This window comes from Acanthaster planci, linkage group LG04 (assembly GCF_054643075.1).
Source record: "Acanthaster planci isolate LZ-2023a linkage group LG04, COTS_SCS, whole genome shotgun sequence".
Lineage (NCBI taxonomy): Eukaryota > Metazoa > Echinodermata > Asteroidea > Valvatida > Acanthasteridae > Acanthaster > Acanthaster planci.
The window spans coordinates 6,312,232-6,329,791 of record NC_141780.1 but is presented as its reverse complement, the minus strand read 5'-3'; the positions used below and the strand labels follow the sequence as shown (position 1 = coordinate 6,329,791).

The 17,560-nt window shown below is 41.3% G+C and overlaps 1 protein-coding gene across 2 annotated transcripts in view; it reads left to right on the top strand.

The window, feature by feature from the left end:
- LOC110973723 (plasma membrane calcium-transporting ATPase 3-like) overlaps positions 1-17,560 on the top strand; it is a 111,342-nt gene that overhangs the window by 28,717 nt on the left and 65,065 nt on the right. Inside the window, exon 3 of one of the 2 annotated variants that reach the window (XM_022224760.2) lies at positions 2,662-2,725. The exons of the other annotated variant lie outside the window; for it this stretch is intronic. Coding sequence (XP_022080452.2) covers positions 2,720-2,725 — 6 coding nt within the window. The 5' untranslated portion in view covers positions 2,662-2,719. The remainder of the gene's footprint in view (positions 1-2,661; positions 2,726-17,560) is intronic. 2 annotated transcript variants of the gene reach the window in all.

Sequence of the window (17,560 nt, the reverse complement as noted above, 5' to 3'; positions counted from 1 at the left end):
AAAAACTTAGTGTTCATTTTAGCTGAAGGTTAATAGTCTTTTTAACAAAAATGATTTTGAAAACTGAAAACAAACAAGTTTGGTTAATGAACAATTCTGTTTTCATGCTCTAATTCAAACACCAGAAAGATGTCTGTCCACATGACATACATGTACATGTACCTGTACATGTACCTGCACGTTATATCTGTCCATGTGATAAATGTGATGTGTGTCCAGTGACAAATGTTACATTTTTTTCTTGAAAAAAAAATTCAGTGTTTCCTACGCTGGAATTGTTTTATAAGATAATGAAACTTTCCAAAAGTAAACTAAAAAGAGTATTGGATACATTGCAGGTAATTTTTGCGTTTTGAATTTAATTTTCATACTTACTTAAGAAACAAAGTGTCGGACCATGTGACAAACATTATATCTTCAAGAATAAACTTCTGTAATTTCTTAAATACTGCTCAATTTATCTTCACCTTTCTGTGGCAACAATCAGAAGCAGTGAATTTTACAGTTGGAAATTTGTACTAAATGTCACGTAAATGTGTCCTTTACTGTGGACAGACCCAGGTACCCGGTACCGTACATGTAGCGGCAGCATAAATCTGCCACATATTGTCATTGACATGCCCGATGCAGTGAATATTTGTATGTGTGTGTATGTGGAATCATGGGGATGAAATTGATGCAACCGTTAAAGTGTCAGACGCAGCACGCCTACCCCAGTACATACGTAATAAAGGTACAGTAGCAGTGGTTTTGCAGAGGATATGAGCTCATTGTCACACGATTAATGTCCAACAGTGCCATTGGCAATATCGGTAAGCTTGTTTTGCTAACCGTGCTGTTTCAGTTTCACTATACAGCCCCCATGAAAGTAATTTTTGCATGACCGTTTTACCAGTACTTTATAAAATGCATCACATGTACATGCAAGTTATGTTGTTGTCTTTCACAGGGTTTGTCTTTCTGGTCTGTTTAACCTTTTCCTTACCATTTTTCCGACTTTGATATCGTAGAGTTAATCATATTTCTATTTTTTTTTTTTTTTACTTTTTTTTTTTCAAAGCAATTTTTGTTCTCCTGCATTTCTACTTTAACAGTTGAAAATGCTTGTACAGAGTTCAGAAAAGGGAGACCTCTAATCTGTTGGTTCATTGTGCTTTTGTTTTTTTTAGCCATTGTTACCGGTATCCAGTAGGTGATCCACTGATAATATTCAGATAACTCAATATTATGCAGACTCCATAAAGACTAATGAAAGCCATGTTTGATTCAATATTTCGTTCTTTATTCAGAACATCTTCAGGAAAGAAGATGAAGATGTTCTGAATAAAGAACGAAATATTGAATCAAACATGGCTTTCATTAGTCTTTATGGAGTCTGCATAATATTGAGTTACCGGTATGTTTCAGTCATTGGTAGAGTGGACAGTCGAATACATGTAGGTTGCCCTTGATTGGTTTCAGCTTGGCCCAACTTTGTGGCACTGCTACATTTACCAACCAAGCAGTGCTTTACTTAAAATCATTCTTCCATGCTTACTGCATTGGCTGAGAAATGGTGCATTGACCTGGTAAGCACAGTGTCCTCAGTTACCACTAGCCAGCTATGCAAGTGGGTGTGTTTTGGCGACTGTGACGAGAAACATACAGTGTACATGTACTTTGGTTGGATGCCTGTGCTACATCAGTTACTATGCCTGTGTATGCAGGTGTGAAGTCATTGTTCCAACCAACCTGAACCAGAGGTTTGCTGTTTCTTCATCGCCGGTTCAAAATGGCGAAAAATAAATTGAAAATTACTTTTTGCCTTCTTCAAAGTATGCAAATTATACGTGTATACTCCCCAATTTACCGTTGCAGCCAGCAAACAAAAATATGTGCTTTCTTTTTTAATATTAAGAGAGGGCAGCAGCAGTAAGAAACTTGCCGAAATCCTTGTCTGTCCTTAAAAGTGTATCTACAGATTTTTCTGCTGTGATACATTCGAGTAGGTTTTTTTTGTTAGTGGTAAATGGAGGCCCAGTTGGACCCTGTTTAATTTGTGATGTCCAAAGAAATTGGGTATGCTTTCCCCACTATTCAGCTCCTGAAAGAAGCAGTAGTTTTGTATTCTAATTTGCCTTCTTTTTAACCTCTAAACTTTGTTTCAAAATTGTCCCATGCATATGATAGGAGCAATTTATAATGCTGTGCACCACCAAGTGTTTGCCTGAAAGAGGGAACTCTGACATGTACACTGTACATGTACTTGTACCACTGCCTGTATCATGCAACAACTTTACAGTTGATGTATCGTGCACTGTCACACCCATGCACTGTACCGGTACCTGCATGCAGTACAGTCTCCTGTTTACATGCGACATGTTCCATCGAAAACAAAAAAACTGCCAGTAATGCTTGAATCACATCAACACAAAACCTTTTAACTGTGCCAAGTCCTTGTGGAAAAGTTGCGCCATTTTGTGCAGTACGTGAGAAATGCTGTGCTTCAGAGGTACACTGTATGTCAGCACCTCTCTCCAGAATATGTTGGGAAAAAAAAGGGAAACCAAAAAACCCTTCCTTGGTAACCTCTTGGTGGTGTTCTTTATTGTGAAATGTTCATATTAGAAGCGTGGGTAAGTGTGTTAACCTCACCCACGTGTGTACACTTTATTTCTACAGTGCCACTGATCCCAACGAACTCTTAAATAAACCTCCAACACCCACACTAAAGATAACCATGGCGGTAAAGTATAAACTTTATAATTTGAATCCTCACAGTTTTAATCATTGGTCCCGTGGGTTCCTAATCATCAGAACTACATGTACATGGATATACATTCCCATAACCCATAAACCTGTTTGAAGGTTTGACCCTGTCACGTTCTGTAATGCGCATTTTTTCCCTAGAAATTCATGCAAGTGCCATGCATACCTTTTCTTGTCTAACAAACATTTAACACTTGTCACCAATCATGGTGTGAGAAATGATTTTTTTTTTGCATGAAGAAAAGAGCTACATGTACATGTAGGCATTGGGTTTAAGAAACCATAGGGATTTGCCTCGCTTGACGGTTAACATGCATGTAGCTGGTACAGGCATATCAGCGATGCTGTACCACCCAAGAATGCTGCACAATAATGCTGTACGGATAGTTCATCATGATGTCATACATTGTACATGTACCTTTATTATGATACTGATAAATATATGTTCATGTATCTCTGAACAACTTGCGGATAAAGTGGAACCTTTTCAGTCACCAGAAATCCACAACTGTACGGACAACATACATGTAGCTTAATGTACATTTTTTTTGGGGGGGGGGGTTGAAAATGCAGTCCAAAATGAAAATTGAAAACCAATAAATGTAACAGTTCTACAAGTTGCGGACGGGAAAAAAGTAAAATACAGTGTCTTTGCACTGCATGTATGCAACTTTTAATGAATGGATACAGTGAATGCAATTTTAACCATAACCAAAGTTTTCAACCATGACGCCTTACCTCAGTGTCCTGAGTCATGCTGTATCCTGAAGTTGTGGTATCATTTCATCCCTGGTCACTTGTACATGTACATACATTTACATGTACATGTACTCTGTATTTGCATGTATACATGTACACACATATCATCACATTGGAAATTATGCAAAAGGTGTTCATGCGTTGAGCCGTGGGAAAAAATTCACAAGCATAAATTTTATGAGCTTAAAGGATAAAGGGAAGGGACCAAACAAAACAATTACATGTACTTTACTACAAACCTTGAAACTGCACCTCTGTGAATCATGTAGCCTTATTTACCCAGTACTTATGATTAATATTAATAAATAATAAAAATTAACTTACCAGTACCGGTATATTAATATACTTACCGATACATGTAAATGTATTGCGCAGGTACGGCATAAATTTGTGTTGCAAGGCTTATAAATGCATGATTCAGAGTTGCGCCACGTTTTGTGAAATTGGCTGGAGATCCCTCTCCGACCCCTCTTGCAGGATCCAGAGTAAACGGCCTTAAGCACCAAACAGATCATAAATTCATGGCATCGGTTATTTCAAATAAACAACTGACAAGAGTGTGTAGAAAATCCTCATTTGTGCCCCTCACTGGCCATACTGGTGCATATGCCACTCCTTTGACAGTGAACAGTGTAATGCCTCACAAAACCTTGTAGTGCTGAAGTTCCACAGATTCAAACATGTCAAATGATGCAGCAGGTTTTCATTTCTGCAGAACGTGCAGAAAGAATGTATGTACCGGTAACACTGTACATTTTGCATGACAGACATGTATGTAATGGCTTTTTATAGCACAACAATAATGAATAAACTTACAAATGTACAGAGAACATGCAGTTGTGTTTGTTCATTTTAGACACCACGAGATCATACATGTACATGTACACATGTATTCCATACTTGCACACATGTACATGTATGCATGTACTGTTACAATACCTATCCCACTTGCCAGTATTTATATCAGATCATGTCTAATCAGGTAATTGTCAGACGCATGTACATGTGCAGTATCAACCAAAGGCTGACCCTCCCTCTCCGCATGATCATGTCTGCAGCCTGTCTTGGGGAGTCTTTCTGAGCAAAGACACTCTTCTTGTGTGTCCAGCCAAGTGTACCCTACACGTGCAGTACAATACATAGACAACTGTATCGTACATGTACCGGTACCTGTGAAAGCGTGAGTGAAATAATATAATCTGTACTAGAACCTTTCATTCCGGTACCTACATGTACATGCAATGTGGACCTGTGAACCAAAGAGGTCTGTCCTGCCTAGTGTGACCATTCCTTCCTTTTTAGTTTGAAAACGTGGTTAATGCTCATTATTCCTAAATCATGAACGCTCTTTGGAGCTACATGTACCGGTACATGTACATTTTTTACAATGATTTCCCTGACTGTTACTCTTCATTTTTGGTGTGAACTTTGTCAGGAATTTGCTGGTTTCAGAATTTTTCACCAGGATTTTCCTTGATTTCAGGATTCTGTAAACAATCTCCTTTAAACGTCTTGAAAGTCCTGAGTTTGCCATTAAGATGTTTTACATATAAAAAGTGATGTACAACACAAGAAATTAGTATTACTAGGGGTGTCTTGAAGCACCCCCGCACTTACATTAACCTCCAGAACTGTTTTTAAAATAAGGGTTTTTGGTCCACCCTTCTGTAGACCCAGCCTAGTCAACACAAGGTTAGTTTAACCTGCAGTTAAGATGTGGACCTCTTTTGTTTACGGGTCCACACTAGGTACAATGCATAAGGTTTGTACAAACGGTGGGCTTTTGTCCCTAGTCGCTCTTGCTCCCCTCCCCTATCCAACCCCTGATCGACATTTGTCATTTAGCGGGGAGGCTTGGACCGTCGAGTGGAGTTCCCGATGTGGATCGGGGGACAAACATGTATATCTGCAAGTCAGATTTTTAATGATGAACTCTGTGGGCACCAATTAATCGACCAGAGTGCACATGCTCCTTCATCATAGACGCATACCGTACATCAGATGATGAATGCGTCATGAATATGGGATTCCAAAGAGACTGAATGTGACCCATGCTCAAAATTGGGTCTCGATATAATTTACTGGAGTTGTGTGGATGCGTACGTTCTTAATCCGTGCACACTCTGCTATGATAAAACTTTAGCTAGCTGTGACATTAAGCCAAGGCTAAGAAGAGTTGAAGCATGAATTTTGAGCTTTGGTACCTCTACGCATATCTTCATCTTCATGTTTTTTAGATCACTATTTTCTGTAAGAGATCTTTGATGTCTGGAATGAACAAAGAGAAAGTTTTGCATGTCCCGTGTGGCGGTTATTTTAAGATCTCTCTCAAATAGCGTCGTGTTCATCAAACCATTAACAGTCAATGAAAGCAAAATTAGACATGGCACTCGCGTCAGCTGTCCAAAATTTTCAGTGACGCACGAGTTTACATTGCCAAGTTAAAAAAAAAAACAAAAACACGCTTTTTATTTGATGTTTTGATGCAGATACGACTGTTAACGCTAACTGAAGATTCAGCTGTATTGCTTACGGCAGTAATAATCTTGTTGACGCACCCTCGCTGACGTGAATGCCTCGGAGGATTTTAACAGCATTTTCGCAGTACATGCACGTACATGTAATGTACATGTATGTGTACGTACCAAGCCACTTGTTGTGGTGGAAGTTACATACATGTACATGTACATAAACCAGTGGACATGTACCGGTACTTGTGGAGCTTGCAAACCAGATGTATGTGGCATGCTCATAATGGCTTTTTGAGCACAATGTGGATCAATGTCCTGACCCATTCATTTGCCCATTAGTCGGAGCCTAGGAGGAAGAGGGAAAAAATCGAATGAATTCAGCATTTGAAAATACTGGTGGGTTTTTTTTTTTTAGCACGTGTCTGTTGTCAGTTTTAAACACCCAGTAACTAGAGTCTGAGCGTTGAAAGTGTTGGGAAGGTAAATGAACGATCTACATGTACTGGATAGTTGGAAAAGTGCAACATTTACCGGTCTGAGCATTGAAAGCGTTGGGAAGGTAAATGAACGATCTACTAGATAGTTGGAAAAGTGCAACATTTTCTGGTATGACCGGTTTCAGTAGGACTGGTTTTACAAGTGTACCGGTAGTGCAGTTGACATTGTCCATGTACAAATGTACGTGTACAGCTGCCTGCACTGTGTACACCCTGTTTTGTGATTAGTGAGACTAAAGGGTGACTGAGAGTACCACAGTTCATTTATGGTGTGGGGATGAGTTTGCAGGAATCACATGCCCTCTTGTATAAAATGTTCAAGAAGCCCACCGGCACTACCCGTCTGCTGCCATTACATGTATGTGATTTCAGACCCATTTCACAGGATCAGGTTGCAGGTTCTAGTGTTGTGGAACCTGACTTTAATATTGGCATACCTTGTTCTTGTACACCATATAGGTACAGTACATGTATGTCTTACATGTACATGTACATATGTAAATTTACAGCAGTGCACATGTAATGTACACTGACGTTTATGTACCGGTATGTACATGTACATGTACATGCATTTTCACATATCGGTTCATGTAGTGCTACCTATGTAGTGGTGCATACAGTACCTTACAAAGTACATATTATGTCCATGTGTGATGATGGGAAAATAATGGTTATTCATACATACATGTACACGTGCTTTATGATACCGGTAGGAAACTGATGGTGCTGTGTCCCATGAAGCACATGTACAGTAGTACACCAGTACCTTGGTGCTGATGACTGGTCAAACAGATATTTGACTGTGGAATAAATCAAACTGGCACATGCATGTACATGTACAGTGTACATGTACCGGTATGTACTTGTCCAAGCATGATAAACCTTGTAGCTCATGATTTCAACCGCATCAGGATGCCAGAATGTAGAATTATACACACACTCACGATTGCAAATGATCTTGTGATGCAGAGCCAAGACTTATTCCACCAAGTGTTCCACAGCATGTCAGTCTTTATGCGCTATGCAGATCCTCCCAAATCAGATTTATGTTTTCCGCTATTTCCGGTTTCCATGTGCCGTGATGAGATGGGAGGAGAAAAAGAAAAAATCCATTGGACGATTTGGTGCAGTGATGTATGAATGTGTGCCCGGTCCAGTAAACATTGAGCAGTAGCTCTGGCTAAACTTTGGAAGCAATCAATGCAGAACTGTACCCGTGCATAAATTCACTGCTGGTACATTGCATTTTAGCCCCCGGGATCTCAGTAATAACCAGTCTTAAATGTCTTGTGTGCTGTGCCCTTAGAGCTGTGCTGCAAGCAGCCTCGCTTGGTTTGGTTTGTTTCTTACGATAAATGTAAACGCAGTATAAAAGGGCCCAAGTGCTTATTAGCAAGTTAAAATAATGGTCCGAAGAGTCAGTATTACCCAAGGCTTCCGTTTCCTGTTATTTATTTTTTTGTTTTGGGGGGTTTTGGTTCTTTCCTTTTTATTGGTGTTAGTTGCGGGATAATTGAGACAGAATGATCTTTTTTTTGTTGGTACCCCGTTGCTGTGCAATAGCGTTGTACATGTACACATGTACCAGGTAAGAAGCTTTGAAAGTGTTCATTTGGGTTAACACTTGTAAATCTGCAGGGCTTTTTTAAATCCAGTTGAACATGGTTTTTGACTGTATAAATGAGCAAGTAACACAGTTGTAAAGCAAGAAAACAATTTCCCAGAAATTTTCAGTCCATCAGTTTGAATTAAGTCAAATTACCTTCCTTGTTTGAATTGTATTTGCCAGCTAGAAAGTTCAGGAGTGCAAAGACACATACATGAACATGCAATGGCAAAAGTCACCCGAATTTTTTTTCTCCTTTCATAAATATGTGTGCACTAAGGCTGAAATGTTGCTCATCTTTAGCGGTGCTTCCCGGGATAAATCTTCATCCATAATCCCCCCCCTCTGTGTTAGTGCTAAAAACCTTTTTATATCTTGCATTGCCATCCGTGCAATTAATGCATTAACACAGCGAGACGGCTTCGCCAGATCGATGGTGGAAGTGGCATGAATATGCTCCAGATTTGTTGGGCTCAAAAGGCAGTGTTAGATGTGCTCCCCAGGGATGGCGACGCGATAAGGATCACTCAAGCTCTACTTACGCTGACATTGTCCCATTGCATAATGCGCTGCATGCATGTACTGGTCCTGTAGGTACCTGTACACATAAAGTTGTACAGGTTGTGTATTGGCCAGCGTTGTCTGATTTGAGAGCATTTATGTACATGTACATGTACCGGTACATTGTAGACTGGATGGCACAAGTACATGTAGATTGCAGTACAGTCATGTTAGCAGCATCTCCCTAATGATTATAGATTTCTGTAAGAGATTTCAGTGCCCCCAAACATCTGAAGGATTCAGGCTTTACCTGCACATACATGTATATGTACAGTACATGTAGTTTGAAAACAATAGAGCACAATGCGTGTTCTTCCTTTTGCAGTCAAAAATGTACGGATCGAAATCTACATGTACCGGTACGTACTTGTCAGTTCTGACATTAAAATGGACATTAAGTTTTATTCAGAATCACTCTATGGTTTTCAATCCAGTTATATCCTCCATGCTAATGTGCATAAAGAATACCGGTACATGTGTAGATTGAGGAGTGCATTTATAAGGAACATGGACAATGTGAAAACCATCACGGAAACATCCAGTGTGTCGGTAACTCACTGGCTGCCCTTTGCTGTGTTCTTTGTCATCAGTCTCTTCTTGCTTCATTTGGTTTAGCAAAATGTTTTTTGTGTCATCTGAACTAGATGGCTTCACTTCAAAAGTATCACAGCATCCAGTGTTGTTGTCTTGACCCTCACGAAACCAGACACGTGGCCGCCATGTTTTTGTACTTCCATGGCACTACATTGAGCCTACAATGTACATGTACATGTACAATGTATACATGTACATAGCCACTTTTAAAACCCAAAACATACATATACATGTACATGTACATACCCGGTACGTACTGTACATGTATTGCACATGAAAACATGGCTGAACTTTGGCGTGGGTAAACGATTGCAAGTCTCATCCCTTCAGCAAACTTTCTATTATACCGAAACACAGATTACTAGGTCGGTGTTCTGACATGGGACGTGTCTCTTTTGGGGGCACGGGGAAGTTAATCTAACAAGTTTGGTGTTCCGACACAGGATGCGTCTGTTTTGGGAGAAGGAGGTGGTGTAACAAAGTTACATGTACCTGAGCACCACCTGCGAGCATACCGTTCACACTTCTTGAATTTTCTTGAATTCCTTGTTGCCTGAGTGCACTCTGCAGGTACACCGGTACATGTACGACTGCTGCGCTCATTGGGGCATTGGTCCTTCTTTCGGTTTCTTTATTTTTGTAGCCGCTTTGGTACGTGCGGGTAATTTTTCTGTTGGCTGTGCCGTCTCCTCCAGCCTCCAGCCTGTAATTTCAGTACTCAAATTTGGGAGGTGCCCCCGAAGTCTGTCTTGTTGCCGTGTGCTTTCCTGGGTTCTTAATTTGTAGGCCTATTCATGTTCCCATGCCCCAGCCTACTCGGCCTGCATGGTACCGATACATAAGTCTATAGAAGCCATACCTGCAGTGTACTCATACAGTGTATGTACGAGTACACCTCCTAATATGATGTACGTGTACATGTAAAGTACGCATGCATGTACCTGTTCAACATTTTTGGGAGGGGTGTGGTGTCTCAGCATTGTAACATACATGTACATGTGTTACTTTGTAAATTTTGAGTTGAATTGCTAGTCTGAACATATTTGCAGTGCGCACATGTATGCATCACTTCGCGCATCTATGAAACCACCAATTTTGGATCGCCACGTTGTGTGTACACTCCCAGACCGAGCAGTTTGTTGACAATGCGTTTTGTTTGCTGGTGGTCCTATCTTAGCCGTGATGCCGGTAAATGGGACTTGGTGGCATTCGTGTGTGACTACAACAACATGATAGCCTCGCTGTTGGTGTGGCCTGCTAATGTCCCTGTGAAAGGCCGTTGTTAGTTGTGCGTTGAGCAGTGTGTATGTGTATAAGGTGCTCAGCCTGCGAAATCTCTCTGGAATCATGGACTCCACGCATGAATGATTGATCGAGGAGGGGCGTTTGTTACCTGGCAACAAAGTCCAATTGGGCGGTCACATCACTGGTTCGTGCACTTCTTTTCGTAGAGGTTGGCACAACTTTTTCTCTAGCCAAAGTAAGGTATGTTGTACCTACAAGTACATGACAGTGTGGAGTTCCCGTGTCCAAAATTTACTTTGTCTTCAACCTGGGAGCCTCTGAATCAGTCAAATTCCACATGTACATGTACTGGTACCGTACACAACTTCACCGTTAGCATTAGGCACATGCAGCAGTCCGGCAGCAGAGTGGATGGAGCCAGTTTAATGCTGCACTACCTGTTAAGCCCCTCCTCTGATCTTTTTGCCTTTTTTTTATAATTGATCACTGTTTCCTGGAAAAATTGTGAAAGTTTTTTTGGGGGGGGCTCTGGCTGGCAATTGTGGCATTGTGCAAAATCTCTGTTGGAAACTAATGGCATACCCTGTGTATGAAGTACATTAACTTTTGAGTGGCGCCAATCCTGAAGTAACATAACAGTAACTGGCCTCTTTGCACCTTCCTCAGTACTGCAAATTCTCCCAAACCTTGCGTTACTTAAAGGTGCTTGGAGGATGAAAGTTAACTTTAAAAATCTGAAAGCTTCTTAAAAAGTCCTCAGGAACAAATTCCAGAAAAAAATTTTCAAATATCATTTATGTCGAGGGTAACCTCTACATTGAAGCCCTCTCCCAACCATTAGGAAAAAATGGGCGGGGGGAGTTAAACCGTTCGGTTTAGCCCACAAATCTGGCTCAGGAAAAGCTTCCAGGAGGTCTGCACTGAGTGATTTTTCTCTTGGAGCTTAACATAAAGTGTTGAGCTCAGTCAACCGGGCAGGCCCACATCCCTCGCAAATCTGGCGCCATAGACCTCGGAGCACGAACAACAGCAAACCTGGCCAGACCCCAAGACCCAGAGAGAAAAAGAAGTGCTTCGTTGTTGGAGAGAAGAGCATGGTGATTCCTAATAAATTACCTGCACACTTTGCCCGCTGGGCATTTGCATGGACTTTTATCGTACCCTAGCCATTTTTTCCCCTTTTGCTCTCAGATCCACTTCCCTCTCTGTCTGCTCTGCAAGTTCACGTGCATGCGATTGAGGCTGACAGGAAAAGAGGTCACTGACGATTATCAGTACATACATGTACACGTCTTTGGATGTCAGAACTACCAGGGTTCATTTTGCATTGCTTGCTGTTGGAGAATTGGACAAATTAATAACTGCTGAACCTCAGAACTTTGTTCAGAATTATAGATGTACTTGTACAAGAGGCTGGTCTTTGAATCATTCATGATCATCCCAGTGCACAACAAACATAAGTTCTATTCAAACGGTAACTGGAAGTTCCATTGTGTAGTCACAAGGCAATCTTATATGTGTAGAGATTTACATGTAGCGTACATGTACTCAGGGTTGACAGGCATTATGTGTACATTGCTTGTTACAGGTGTTTCAGGTGTTACATGTAACAGATCCCTGATGTTCCACATTCATTCATTGAAAGACTGCACATTCTATTCCACAAGGTGGAAGTGTTGTCTGGGATAACATGGTGCATAGTGTGTTTTTGTGCCGGTAGATTTTAACAGGTGTAAAGTTCTTTGCTATTCACAACATTCCACGTATCATGTTGATACTGTAGTTCCTTATTATAGTTTGGATCTTCAGAGAAGTTCACGCCCGTCTCCATCTTCTCTACCCCCCCGTTGCCACTCTGAAGGACAAGTCTTTTTTTTTGCATGTTGGGAGCTCCAACGTGGGAGAGGGCAACACCTTAGCCGCAACTCGGGTTATAACACCTTCATGAATTATTCCGACGTCGCCTGCTCTCAATAATTGATACTTCTTCCCGGCAGCTCACGAGCAGCCAAGCTTGCGAACATGCACAAGGCCGTATTGGGTACACCATTTGTGTGTGTTTGTACGCGCTAACTTGGGCAGTGCGAAGGACAGGAAGATGAATGTATCATCTTGCTGTAACTCAATCTGTGGCAGCAGCCGGGCATCAGACGCAGCCCTCTTTCTCATCAGCAAGGAGACGGGAGGAAAACAGCCTTGTCCGTGGAAAGACTGAAGATGTTGTACTGCCGAGCGAAAGGGCCTCAGCTTTTAATCTCACACAAAGCATCCCCCTTTGAGAATTATCAATAGCTTGTATCGTATATTCTGTCCTTTTTGTACTTTTTTTGGAGTTAGAGGGAGACCAGAGATTAAAAAAAAAAGTGATCTGGACACGCTGATTGAAAGGAGATGGAAACAAGATCTAGTCACCGGGGATCCTGTCCCGTGCACGATACAAATAGAGGAAACGATTGAGATGGGTCTTCTGGAATGCACAGAGTGGGTATTTATGTCTGACATATTGCCTTGTGCAGTTCCCCACTGCCCCGGCCAGGACAATGTCCAGTGAGACCCCCTCCCCTCTCGGCAGATGGCCAGTGTGGGCTGGCCGCAAATCTGGTCTGCAGTCCCACAGAAGAAGGGAGTCCAGCGCTTTGTTTGATTGCCTCTGTGGTGTTGACACAGACATGTTGGGAAGGCAATTATGCCCAACCTCAATGGGCAGTGGTCAGTCCATGGCCTCTGGGGTGTGCAAGACTGATAGCTTGTTGGTGTTGTATTACGCAGGGTTTCCTGTCAAGTTGAAGAACTTACTTTAACCAGTGTATTACCTACATGTTTACCTGTTAATGGTCAAAAAGCAGTCATGAACCTTGGACTGAATCATTGATTGATTTCACTAAAAGGTTCACTTTTCTGTGAGGAGCCTGGAGGTGTGTCAACAAACATAGCAAACCTAACAGAAATAGCACTATTTGAATTTACAGACTCTATGAAGTATTATTCCGCAACTGAAAAACTCCAAACTGTCTCCAACTCTTCACCTTTTTAAGAATTGAGGACTGTTATGGTTGAAGTCTTGAATTTTTTTTTTCTTTTGCGTTTCAATGCATTTTCTATTGGGCACATAGGACTTTGTTAAAGGATACAGGTTCTGACATCATTCCATCAAAATTGATAAACGTGTGTGCAAAGCAGTTGTAATATGTAATACTTGGAATACATAGACAAAGAGAACATGCTTTGTTAAAGACACATGTAAGAGATATGATAGCACTATGTGTTCTGAACTAAATTGAAAGTCTGCGCACACCCTGCATGTTTTCACACCCGCTTCATTGCAGTCAACTTGAATAATTTAATGAATCCTTCCAAATGAAAATTAAATGAAGTTGATGTGAATAATTTCTCAAAATGGATGCCTCTTCCGTGACTGAATTCAAGGTTGATTTTTGGTTTGGATGATTGATATTTTCTTCATTTTCAAATGGTCAGAACTGGCAGCATTTGAAAGCTGGACTGGAAGCTCTTGATAGGTCACTGTGCAAGTGACCTGCATTTGTGGTACACAGTGTTTGAAATTGAAAGTGTCAGTACAGTTCAGGTCAGCAAGCAACAGTCCTTTGTTAAGTTACCCTAATGGTAAAATGCTACCCACACTTGGTGACATTTGCATTTGCAATGGCTGCTCCTAAATTATGGAATGCCTTGACATGGCATATATAAGGTATGAGCAAAGCCTTGCCATTTTTAAATGTAAACTGAAAACTTACCTTTTTAATGTTGCATTTGTACAGTGATATATTGCACTGCAAGATTCGTGATTTGATTAATTTTATCTAGTTAGGTTATTATTTTTGATTTTAACGTAGGTTTAGCTGTGATTCGTTACTTCATTGTCACCGTGTCTGGTATAATTACTTTTCTTTTATCTTAGGTAGGGTTAGAGGTGGGAAAGATCGAGACATCACCGATGCCAGCAGGGTTAGGTTCTCCCTGTTGGCAGGGCAGACATATCCCCATATTGTGGTTTGGGTACTACATGTAGCTATCCTTACTCATTTATCCTTGTCCTTTCATTTCTTAAATTAATTTTTTTTTAACGTTAACTTGCACTGTGCCGTTAATCATTTTTATGGAAACGGCGCATTATAAATTTTCAATTATTATTATTATTGCTACAGAAGCAGCTACATGTACATACATCTACATTTACCGGTAGGATCAAGTGGCATGTTTGTGCAGTGCTTTACATGTACATGGCATAAACTTTTCAGATAGTTGATCTCTGAATAAATCATCGCCGGTTCCTTTGGGCATTGTGGTGTGGCACCATCCTAACAGCGTGGACTCCGGCAACAGATGTTAAATGGAATTTTATCGTCACTTGCTTTAACTGAAAATGTTGCGCTGTGCCCGTCCATGTGTTTACGGGCAGTCAACAAAAATTTGTCGGAGGATTTCAGCATCTACATGTATCAGTATAAAGCTTTGAAGGCACCAGTTGCCTGCCACGCACCAGAAATACATGTTCATGTAAATGATATCAGTTTCTCCCGCAGCAGAGAGACAGGGTTTTTGTCTGTTTCTCTGAGCGTCCACTGCAGCGAGAGCGACAGGAGCAGCAATCGACAAATGAGTTCATGTCAGATTATTAAAGGCCTCGTTGGTGGGGGGTGCACCTTGACTGCAGGTGATGAATGATTGCTACCACTTTAAAATTTTGACTGGAAACTGCAGGATCTGGGGTACATGTGATTGATGACGGTTGCGGGGATTGCATACATTATATGCATCACATGTATGGTTTGATCAATTAATGTACCGGTACAGTGTAGCAGGATGGCTTTGATTTCAATCACTGGCATTGATAAAGCTGCTGTCCCTGAGGCCCTAGGTGAAGCAAGGTGCGGTGAATGATACAAAGAAATCACGTACATTGTACTTGTACCGGTGCATGCACGTGTTCCTGAAGTTTTGCCACAAAGGAGGCTGTTCTGAACAAAATTAATTCAGTGGCAGAATATGCCGTTGGAAGTGGTTTTGTTGCAGTTAAGAATTCTATAAGCAGCTGAATCAAACCCCAACCGTATTCTGGTATGTATACAGCGTGAATACATTTGTGTGACATAATTGTTCAGTAAAAGGAAGATAAATTGTAACTGTCGGGGAAAGATGAGAAGGCCAGTAGCATCATTAAAGTCAGTTCTTTCAAGCAAAACAATTGCATGGGTTATTATAGCATCCGTCACTGTTTATATTGAGGTAACTAAAGACTGTTTTTGGTGCCCTGTTAGTGGTTGGATGGTGGTGTTTTTTCCTTTGTGTTTGCTTTGCATTGTTTTGCTATGTTTAACCTGGCACACATGTAAGTGCCCTCAGTGGAAATGTCAAATGGGAGGTTTGATTTTAACCCAGGGCCAATTCTTGCGGGAGGCTGGGGGGAAAAAAATTGAACTAAGAACAGAATGGAACTAAGAACAACAGGATCTCACTGGTAAAAAAGTCCCGACGCCGCAGTCTGCATCTCCGCATGGCTCTTAGATGTACATGCCTCCTGGCTTGTTGGGGGTGGGGTTTGGAAGTCCAAAATGGCAGCAGCGCATTTATCATTGCCTTCTTGCTGGAGTGATGATGAAGGCGAAAAGGTGTGCACAAGTCTGATGGTGACACTACATGTATCTAGGGGTTTGTATTAGGAATTTTTGTAAAGCATGGACCATGTACATTTTTCATTGAGAGAAATAACAGAGTGATACAAAGATGTTGATTGCTTCTTCTGTAGATGCTGCTGGCAGCTAATTTAATTGTTATGTATGTATACATTATGTTGTTGTACATTCAAGTACATTACATGAATGTACAGGTCTTTGTTGCTTTTTTTTTGCTGCGTACCGGTAGTTTCAAGATTACCTTATGGTCGTGCTGCTACAGTACATGTACATTTGTTTCTTTTCCTCTGTGATGTCTGGTTGCCTCCCATCCAGGCTGAATCCTAGCGGAAATTCCCCAGAATAAACTCATGTATGGCTCCTTGTCACTTCTACTCCTCCTGAATCAAAATACCTCCTTCCGTGTCTCCACATGATGGAGATGTGGGGTCCTTTGGGAGACAGGCGCTCCTGCCAGACAACGGCAAATGGGAAATAAGGAAAACAGACAAGTCAATCGATAAAGATGTTTTTCTTTTCCCCAAAGCACCCCCGGGCACTGCATTTCTGGAAAAAGAGGCTGGCTCCTTGCGCGTAATAACGCTGACTGCAGAATTTAAGAGGCATTACGCTCCGCCATTGCCTCTGACACATCCCAAGGTGTGTTTTGGCCAGGCCTTCATCAGTGTTAATTAATTTCCAGAGAGGTGGTACGCTGCACGCATGGTGTGCTGTCGAAAGCCAGGGGAACGGGTGGCCAACCTCATTTCCCTGTTGCCTGCACTTTTTTTCATGTAAATTGCCACATTAATGTTCTGAATTCCAGTTTGTGTTGTCTTCACAAACAAATGTGTCAATATTTTTGTACATGGTGCATTTTCTTTTAGGGGTGGAAGATTTCTCGTGGTGCTTTTTGAGAAGGTCAGTTTTTGCATGTACATCCTTGGAAATTGATCTCTTGTCTTGCATCAATGCCAGTTGGCTTCTGCAATGTACGGCTACACTGCACATGTGCAGTGCGTGTATTTTTCCAACTGATTGATGGTGTCGTCTTACCGATTATACAGTTTAAACTAATTGTTCCTTTGTTCACCAAACGTGCATGTATATATATACATACCGTTACATTGTGTGTTATATATGTGGACATTCTGAAAGAACTGTCGTTGAAATAAGACCTTTGTTACATGTAGATGTACGTACACGTACATGTACCAGTTCATATATCTCCCTGCTAACTGAATGCTTGGCAAGGACCTGTCAGTTTTTCACCCCAAGAGAATTTGTTCATAAGGTGTGCAAGTTGCACACTCTGCATATGTCTTCGTGAATGTATTAAGCGCATGGTTACATGTCTTGCATACCTCAGGGCTCCACAAGTTACAGGTAGTTGCTGTGCCAGCGGCATACACATTCGCTACTGTACATGCACCTGTACCGGGACCT